The 9,299-nt window shown below is 58.2% G+C and overlaps 1 protein-coding gene across 4 annotated transcripts; it reads right to left on the bottom strand.

The window, feature by feature from the left end:
* Positions 1 to 413: 413 nt before the first annotated feature.
* On the bottom strand, positions 414 to 7,969 carry LOC129215584 (glutamine synthetase). 4 transcript variants are annotated; one of them, XM_054848989.1, is made up of 7 exons: positions 7,951 to 7,969; positions 7,577 to 7,752; positions 6,861 to 7,022; positions 4,958 to 5,104; positions 3,949 to 4,076; positions 2,586 to 2,785; positions 414 to 2,304 (listed from the first exon to the last, which is right to left on the bottom strand). In XM_054848989.1, exons 2-7 carry the CDS (start codon positions 7,740 to 7,742, stop codon positions 1,983 to 1,985), a joined length of 1,125 nt encoding a protein of 374 aa, XP_054704964.1. In that variant the 5' UTR covers positions 7,743 to 7,752; positions 7,951 to 7,969; the 3' UTR covers positions 414 to 1,982. The 4 variants fall into 4 exon arrangements, with proteins under 4 accessions (XP_054704964.1, XP_054704965.1, XP_054704967.1 ...); XM_054848990.1 differs by lacking the exon at positions 7,951 to 7,969 and adding an exon at positions 7,932 to 7,939; XM_054848992.1 differs by lacking the exon at positions 7,951 to 7,969 and having other exon boundaries at positions 414 to 745; positions 1,974 to 2,304.
* Between the last annotated feature and the right edge of the window lie 1,330 nt (positions 7,970 to 9,299).

The following is a 9,299-nucleotide window of genomic DNA, read 5'->3' as shown; positions in this document are numbered from 1 at the left end:
TGGCCCATTTTGACCTCAAAAAGTACAAGCAAGATCCGTGTTTTGGCAAAGGATAGCATGAAAGCGTCCAAGCACACAGCAGCTCCAGCCACGCTGGGAACATCAGGCAGCATCCCCAGCGAATGGTGGCCAGGGCTGATCCGGGCTCGGGGAAAAGCCCCAACTGTGGCTTTACTGTCCTCTGCTGGAGAGGACGGTCCTCTATCAGAGGGGAATCGCGGGGTGAGACCCAGGAACAGGTACAAAGTGTTTGGATGTACCACAGTGCTGTGTCCGGCCAAAGATATTTGCATGTTAGCAATGCAGTCATACGATTCCCCAAATTTAGCAAGGGCTGTACAGCACAGCACGATGAAAGCTGAAGTACTCTAAGCCACTGGTACAGTTAGGGAAACAAATATGAGTCTTCGTGCTCCAGATTTAGTTCTTTATTGATTTTCCAGCTGCATCCAGCAGTCGCTTGTCCCAGTGCTCAAATTACCCATTAAAGACATCATAGGAATGAGACAGTGTTGTGGTTTTGGTGAAAAACATTAAGCATCCCAAACAGCAATTTCTGGAAGGAAAATTTATCATTCTTAGGGTGGGGACCAGGCTACATTTATTCTTCAACAGCTCAGAGACACTGAGCGCTCCGGTCCAGGGCACGGCCCCCTCCCCGGCTGCCACTGCCCTCGCTCCCCGCTCTGCTGGCAGCACCATGACCTGCAGGAGGGACTCGGGGTTCTCCATTTCACCTTGTCACCTGCGTTAGATTCAAAGAGAAAGGTAAAACCAGTTTCAAAATCCCCGTGAGTGCACTGGAGTGGACATGATGTCCCCTGTCTGTGCTACTGGTACCACTCACCTCCAGGTAACCCTCTCCTTGGTGACTGCAGCTGGGTCGCATCCTGCAGGTCTGTCCCAGGGACCTGCCTGCTCACAGTGTCCCTGGGACCAGAGAGCTGTCCCCTCTGCCCACGTCTGACTCCTCCCCACAGCTGTGGCATGGAGGGACCCCACGGGCCTGGCCCTTAGAGATGCTGTTGACACCCCATCTACATGGAAATGCCCTGCCTGGGGGTTTTGCTCCATGAATACCATCTATGACCCCCCTCTTTAAAGACGCTCCAACACAAGGAGCCACACCGTGTCCCTGTGGTTCAGCAGGGTGCTGCCCTGGGGTGCAGCAGGGGGATGTCCCCAGGCTCCCCTCCCTCACCCAAAGGCGTCCCCAGAGGAGACAGCTGCCGCTCGCTGTGCCCAGCGCCGGGCCGGCTTCGCTGACTCAGCGGCGCACACCCTATGTAAACGCCTGCCAGCTGCTGCCCCAGCCGCTGTTTGCTCGGGCTGCGTCACTCTGTTTGCCTTTCAGGGGATCACGATGGAGGGAGATGGCCTTTTGGCCACCGGCAAATGGGGCAAGGCAGCTCCAGGCACCTGCCCCAAGGATCTTCCAGCATCTCTGTTCCTCCAGCCCCTGCCTGGGGCCGATGCAGGCTGCTCAGTGGCTGCAACCCTCCAGCAAGACCCAGATTAAATCCTCCACAGAGCTCTAGGAGCTACATAAAAATGCACCCGCCGCAGCATAACCCGGCTGCCACGCAGCCAGGAAAATTATTTATTATCATTTCCTTGCAACAGAGATACGGAAAAAAGCACCCGCCCTCCCCAGGTGCAAACAGCAGCAGCTGCAGCTTCCACGTAGGGATCTATGTACATCACAGTGTAAAGTCCATCGGAAAAAAAATTCAATCCAAGTTTTAAAAAAAAAACCTCCCCGCATACAACCTAAAACCAGGAACCAGAAAAAAAAGTGGTTGAGAAAATAAGTTGGGCCCCTCCCTGTTACTATAAAATATATATATTTCTAAGGCGACGTTTCACAAAACCAGAAGCGAGGTTCCTAAAGAGTCTGAGCTTGCAGCTGAGGACACCACACGGGCACAAATCCCACGTGAGAAGCTAGTGTAGAAACAAAAACCTCCACCCACCCCACAGCCTCAGTGGTCAGTATAGTCCTTGGTCTCCACCCCGGTCTCGTTGAGCACCGTTGTCCTCATGATGGCCTCAGTGACCGCGTAGGGGTCGCAGTTGGCTGCTGGCCGCCGATCCTCGAAGTAGCCGTAGCCATCTTGGCCAACCTGGCGCGGGATGCGGATGCTGGCACCTCGGTTGGCCACGCCGGCGGAGAACTCAAAGATGTTGGATGTCTCGTGGTGGCCAGTGAGCCGCCGGGAATTGTCCCTGCCGCCCCGCGGGTCGTAGACACAGATGTGGTAGTCGTGCCGCTTGCTCAGCTTCTCGATGGCGGCTTCGATGTGTCTGTGGGAGAGGAGAACAGGGTTGGGGTTGTTAGTAGGTCCATTTGGGGGGTGTTCCCATGGCCAGGAAGGCTGTCACCCCCTCCTGTGCAGGGATGAGGACAGCCCTGGAGACACTCTCATATCACCAGCGGATTTTAAAGTAAAATGAGCCGGGACGGCCCCAGCCCTGCCCGGTGCAGCCACCCAGGTATGGAGACATGCGCGCTACGGGGAGCTGCCACATGGCCAAGGACACCCCAAACCTCCCGGGTACATCCCAGAGAGCCCCCCAGGACTCACTTAAGACCCCCTTCTCTCCGCATCTCCTCAGTGCTGTAGTTGGTGTGACACCCAGCGCCATTCCAGTTGCCGGTCATCGGTTTGGGGTCCAGAGTAGCCACAACCCCAAAGTCCTCGCAGACGCGGTGGAGGATAAACCGAGCCATCCAAAGGTGATCACCCATCTCGATGCCTTCGCATGGGCCCACCTGGAATTCCCACTGGAAGGGGCGAGTGGATGCACCGGTGAGGACAAGCAGGTTCGTGCCTCCCCAGCAGTCCCGAGGGCTGCCAGCCTGGGGTACGGCTGAGCTTTACCTCTCGAGAAACAGCAATGGGGACGAGGAGCATTGAATTAAGCAACAGGACAGCTTTGGCATGCAAAAAAACCACCGGAATAAATTGCTGATAACTAATTACAGCAAACTGGGGGGGCGTTAATCAAAATGGAAGTAAATAAGCACCACATCTGCCTTTGAGGCTGGTGCTGGAGCTGCTGGTGTGCTGATCCCCCAACTCACACTGCTAACAAGGCACGGGACTCACGAGGAGCCTGTTAGTCCTTCCCAGGGCTGATCCCTCCCCGGCTGGAGTCAGGGTTGCGCCACCCACGGTGACTAAGCAGGGGGTGACACATTTACGGCTGCTGGCATGGCCTGGCCGAGACTGAGCCCAGGATGCAGAAAGCAGCCAAGAAGGACCCTGAAGAAGTCAGGGCAAACAGCAGGGTCATTAAAAGTCCTGCCTCAGCGACACCGCAGATAAGCCCCCTGCTTATCACCGCCACATCAGCGGCAGGAGAGTCAGCGATTCGCAGCTGCAGGGCCAAATCGCCGTCGGTCAGTCTGGCCACCCGCCTAATGCAATCAGGGACTGCCTCTGGCTAACTCCTAAATCAACCCAAATCCCCCCAGCTGCTTCCCAAGGCCATGTCCCACCCGAGCTTCCTGGCTCCCAGGGTAGGGGAGCAGGACGCAGAGCCCCAACGCTCCACGTGCTGCTCCTGCAGCCTGCCCCGGCTCACACCATCCCCTGCATCCCTGCTCCGTGGGGGAAGGAAAGCACACGGGAGCACCCGGCTCCGCACAGGCTGCCAGAGCTCAGGCTGAGCTGTGCAAGGAGCTCACCTGCCATTTGGCCCAGCTGCAATTTCACTTGCCCGCCCCAAAAAGCGGGGATTTACATGCCAGAGTCAGTTAGGAGAAAATCAAACATGCACGTTTTCATCCTAGCTGTGCGAGTACTCCCATCTAGACAAAACCAGTGCAGAGAGTCACTGGCTTCAGCAACCCGGAGGAGCGGGGAGTTGCTGGGTTAGTCCAGCCTCACACTAACTCACATCCATCCCTGGAAACAGGGGCTGCGTGGGGCCATCCACACGTACCTGGGAGGGCATCACCTCTGCGTTGGTGCCACAGATCTTCACCCCCGCATAGAGGCATGCCTTGTAGTGGGACTCCACGATATCACGCCCGTACACCTTATCTGCTCCAACCCCGCAGTAATAGGGGCCTGGAAAGGAAAGAGGAGTCACCACTCAAGTAAAGCTTTTGGGAGCAACAATAGCACTGCAGTGTAATCCCACCACTCCCAGGTACCAGCCATCATCTGGCAGAGCATTTATGGGAATTAAATGGTGCTGCCCTCCACGGGGGGGGGGGGGGGGGGGGGGGGGGGGGGCACCGAGCCACCCACCCCTACTCCAGGACCAGCAGCGTGAGCAATTCATCTGTGCAACCTCAGCCTTATCTAGGCAGTTAAACAGGACTCGTTATGCATCAACTGGGAGGTGGCCAGGAGATAAGGAAAGCTTGGCTTGGTCTGCCCCGAGGCACCTCGCTGACCCTCGGAGCACGTCAAGCATCCGAGATTGTTCTGACAACAGCCGATATTGTTCATGGCTAGAAAGTTAAACTCGCAGGGGTTTTATATGGCTCTTCCTCATTCAAGCAGGTCAGACGAAGATCTTCTTCCCGCCTGGGGGAAGGGAGATGTTGAAAGTGGCTGGTCCCCACAAAAGGCTGATTAAGTCAGGTTGGGAAACCCCTGGCCCTCTCCCAGGGCTCACTCGCACTGCAGGAGGGCAGATGTGCCGGACCTTTCCCGAACAGCCACGGGGAGGAGGTTTTTCCAGCCCTTGCCAAACAAGTCGTGCAGCTGAGCTGTTTGTGCAACCGGGGTCCGGCGGGAGCGGCACTGCCGGCCGGCTCACGTGAGCCACGGGGCACCCGTCGCTCTCGGCAAACAGCTCCTGCCCTCATTCTGGCTCCTGCCCGGTGTCAGCCGCGATGGGAAAGCTGTGCCCAAGGCCGGGGATGGGATGCCTGCTGCCGGGCAGCGGCAGGTGGGAGCCGAGGGGAGCACTTGGGTTGTGGAAGGGAGGGAGCACTTACCCTGTGGGCCAGGGAAGCCGTTGTCGGGCCAGCCGTAGGGGTGGCCGTTGATGCCCAGCAGCGTGTACTCCTGCTCCATCCCGAACCAGGGATGGCTGTCCTTAACCAAGTCCATGACTTTCTTGCACGTGTGTCTCAGGTTGGTCTCTGGGAGCAGAGAGGTCCAGGTTAGACGCGTACCGTGGGAAGGCACCCCCCACGCTCTGCTCCATCCCACTCAGAGGTCGAGACTCCACCGCTGCCAAGCGCTTCCTACAGAAGCCTTAAGGAAACCAGTGAGAGGATCCCCGCTTCCTGCAACGCGCTCTGCTCACCAGTTTCCTCCCTGCAGAGCTACTCCATTGCCACAGCAGCAGGCCACAGGCCAAAGGGTTTAATTAGCCTAAAACCACCGCCGATGGCCCACGAACATCCTCCTCCTCCTCTTATACACCGAGACACCAGGAGCCATACCTCAGCCCTGTCCTGTGGGCACCCGGCAGATCTTGGGAACAGGGGCTATCCATCTCCCATCACTACTTCACTCCCATCCTCTTTCTACCTACCTCAGCTTAATTATCCTTATCTTTCTCCTGCTCCATGATTTTGGTTAGCATCCAGGCTGGCTGGCCCTGACTTGGCCCTTCGTGGTGGCAGGGGTGCTCAGAGCAACCGGGGCTTTGCCAGGAAGAGACAGAAATCAAAGAACCATCCTGACATGGGACAACGTGCCAGGCAAGTGGAGTGAGAGTTTGGACTGCAACAGCAGGGCTAAAAAACTGTGGTCACAGGACAGGCAGCAAATTCTACTTTTAAGTAGCAAGAAAGGACCCCAGAGCAGCTACGACATAAAGCTCAGGGTGTGGGACTGGACAGGAGCAGTGACATCTCCCTTGCACTGGTGGGAGAAGGGGGGGGAGGCAGTTTGCCCCCCCCGGAGCCCACACAGCCCTGAACATCCACACAGACCCACCCTGGGAAGAGCTGGAGGGTGCACCCCCTCATCTGCAGGGTGCCGCAGGGCTCTGGGCTGAGCTCTGGGCCCCAGCTCCAGCCCTGGGAACTCCAGGGCCAGGGACTCTCCTTAGAAATTGCTCCGGCGGAGGAGCTGCTGGGCAGGAATCTCAACCAAGACACTTCCCCTGCGGCTGAAAGGCATGACGCTGGTTGAAGAGGAACCAGCCCCGTCTTTCACCATCGCTGCCCACAGCCTCTCCTCTCCCAGGCAGATGTGTGCATCACCCCGCAGATGCCGCCTCCCTCCCCCCACGCACCCAGCGGGGACGTGGCCCTGCTTTACTGGCAAATAACCGGCTATTTGCTGGCAAATAACCCCTCCGGGAGCCCCTCAGCATGTCCCTGCAATCCAGCTCCCCCTGTTCTGTCTGGGGCTTTATCAGACAGACAGGACAGACACCGGGACTGCAGACTTCTGCCCGCAGCGATAAGACTGAGAGCCAGTGCGCTCCGGGGCTGCTTACAAAAGGTCACCCCAAGCCAGCCCGTGCTGCCCCAGACCCATCTCCCTCCTTTACTCCAGCCATCCATCAATGAGGAGAGCGGCCACGAACCCAGCGCGTTAAAACCCGTGCCGCTTCCAGCTCCCCAGCTGTAACCCCGCAGCCCCAGGGGCTGGGTGCACTCAGGCTCAAAAACCGGGTGACGCCTTCGGCACACTCGAGTTGGCAAGCGCCACAAGCTCCACATCTCACTGCTTTACTCCTCACCCTGTGCAACTAAAACAGGTTCCTGCAAACAACCACCTCCACCAGCGCTTGAATTTCGGAGCCTTGGGCCAAGTGCTCGGTGCTGAGCTGGTCTCTGGGGCCAGCGGTCCAGAGCGAGCGGCCCCTGGGAGGGACAGCACCCTAAATAATAAGGGGTGACCCTCGGGAGCTGAGGGGTGTACGCCAGAGATGTTCACCTGCGGGTTTCCTGTTGTACTTCAGCACTTCGCAGAGCACCAGCTTGTTGGGGTCCAGGCAAAAAGGGTCCCTGAACATGCGGACGGGCACCAGGAACATGTCGCTGTTGGAGCCCTCTGCCTGCGCCGTGCTGGAGCCATCGAAATTCCACTCGGGGACATCTGTGAGGCAGGGAATGGGGTTGAGAAAAGGTCTCTCTCATATGGATCGTGCCAAGTGCTGGAGGCTTAGACCCAGGACGGAGCACCCGGAAGGCTCCGAGTGCCGCGGGACGATGGCCACAAAGGTTTTCTTGCACATTCCCAGAGCCCAGCGGTGCTCCCTGAGCACCAGTGTGTTCACCCTCCCCAGCACCATCAGGGCACAGGCAGGATCAGCCCCAGCCACTTCACCTCCCTCTGCCAAACCCCATCCAGATGCCAACACATCTCCATGCCTGTTTGCCCGGTGGAAAGGGGCGAGGACCTCATCCTCCCCTTCCCACCCAGCGCTAATGACAGAGATTACGGATTAAGCAAACCGCAGCAACGCAGGCCAGATATTTACTCTGCCGCTTGATATAACCCCATGAGACAACTGCAGCAGCAGGTATCACTGGTGCCATGCAACCAGGGGGAGCAAGCACCAACTCCCACCACTCAAAGCACCCCAAAACTTTTCCCCGATGATGCTCAGGGCCCTCCACCACACCAACCACCATCCGGAGCGGCGTTACCTTCGATACTCTTGGGCTCCTTGTCAAGGGTCCTGCTTTTGCAGCGCACACCCTCACCACTACCATCAATCCAGACGTAGGTGACCTGCACCAACCCATCCTGGGGCAGCCTCACGTACTGCTCCCGCACCAGCTTGTTCAGCCTGGAGCTGTGCGACACCGACATGGCGACAGCCCTGCAAGAGCATGCAGGTGAGCATGGCATCACCCCCTGCCCATTTCCCTCCCTTTATTTTAAAAACAACCCTCCGCCCCCCCCCAAAATAAACCACCCCGACCCCCCTCCCTCCCGGCGCTGCACCGGCAGCTCGTCCCCACCGCCAAGCGGAGCGTTCCCCCCCCGCGGGACTCGAACCCGCGGTCCCGCCGCTCACCGGCCCCAGCACTGCCCCCGGCCGCGCCCGCCGCCCTTTATAAGCGCCCGCGGCCAGCTCGCGCGGGGAGGCGGGGCGAGGGTGGCCCCGCCCCGGGGCGGTGACGGCAGCGCGGCGGGCCCCGCCCCCGTCACTGATTGGAAAGGTTTCGTGTGATTTTCTCCCTTATTAAAATAGCAGTTATTAAAAACAATAACTATCACGTTGTTAAAATATCGCTCTAGTAATAAATAACAACGCATTCGCTAAATCACTTGTCGTTCATGAAAGACCAACAGTGAAAACGCGATTGGCCGCCCCCTGCCCCCCGCCGCGCGTGCTCCCCGCGCTTTGTTTGTGTAGGGTCGCCCTGTCACGTGCGGGCAGGTGCTCTGTCCCCCAGCCCCGCTCCGGGGTGCGGAGCCGGTGAGGCCGGCGTGGTGTGCTCCCCCCCCCGGGGCACCCCAAAAACCTCGCCGGGACCGTGCCCCGCGGAGCTGCCGGTCCTGGAACGGACGGGGTGCCCGGCTGGCCCTGGGGACACGGGCAGCCCATGGCTGGGGGGACACGGGCAGCCAGACCCCTGGGGGGACAGGGGCAGCCCCATCGCTGGGGGGACACGGGCAGCCAGACCCCTGGGGGGACAGGGGCAGCCCCATCACTGGGGGGACACGGGCAGCCAGACCCCTGGGGACAGGGGCAGCCAGATGCCTGACAACCCTAACACGACCCCCGTCCCCCCACCCTGCCCTGGACCCCCCAGGGACGGCTCCTGCCCACCCAGCTTCAGCCCCTCGGGTCTCTGTGCCTTGAAGGAATGAAAGGGTGAGGGCTGCAGGGAGAGCTGCTGGGAAAACACTGGAATCACCCTCTTCAGCCCCTTACATCTACAAACTGTTGAGCTAAAGTACAATTTTTTACATTTTTAAGCACCGGAGCATAGTTAAGTACCTTTAAAATCCAAACCTATCCACACGCAGCAATGGCTCTGGTCCAATTTACAGTCAGCTAAAAAACCGAAGCCAGCAGGTGTGAACTTGAGTGGGGTATTTCAATACAGCAGCAATTTCCAGCTATCGAGCCGAACCCAAATCTCAATTAGATTAATTAAACGGGCTGCTGCCTTTTCTGTTTTCCATAGATATGGCGTTACAGGGTTCACATTTGTTAGAGCAGACAGATGCAAAACGTGCCAGCGCACAATCGGGTGCGAACGCAGACACAGCACAAGCAGCTCGTGCCGGTGCCTCCCGGGTGTTACCTCAAATACTCCGGTATTTTTTTTCTGGGAGGATTTCAAATAAACCCCCAGAAAACTCAGCCAGGTGAGCACACTGTGACTCTCCAGCCTCAGTTTTTAAGCAGTTTTT

The sequence above is a fragment of the Grus americana genome, chromosome 20 (assembly GCF_028858705.1).
Source record: "Grus americana isolate bGruAme1 chromosome 20, bGruAme1.mat, whole genome shotgun sequence".
In the NCBI taxonomy this organism is placed as follows: domain Eukaryota; kingdom Metazoa; phylum Chordata; class Aves; order Gruiformes; family Gruidae; genus Grus; species Grus americana.
This window is presented reverse-complemented; position numbering and strand designations above follow the sequence as displayed.

Bases quoted from the DNA above. Each gene is read 5' to 3' on its own strand.
- LOC129215584 (XM_054848989.1), bottom strand. From the start codon at position 7,742: ATGTCGGTGTCGCACAGCTCCAGGCTGAACAAGCTGGTGCGGGAGCAG. The intron at 7,023-7,576 runs GTAACGCCGCTC...CCTGCCTCACAG, and splicing joins GGAGCCCAAGAGTATCGAAG to ATGTCCCCGAGTGGAATTTC. The intron at 2,786-3,948 runs GTACGTGTGGAT...CGCCCCTTCCAG, and splicing joins CAGAGGTGATGCCCTCCCAG to TGGGAATTCCAGGTGGGCCC.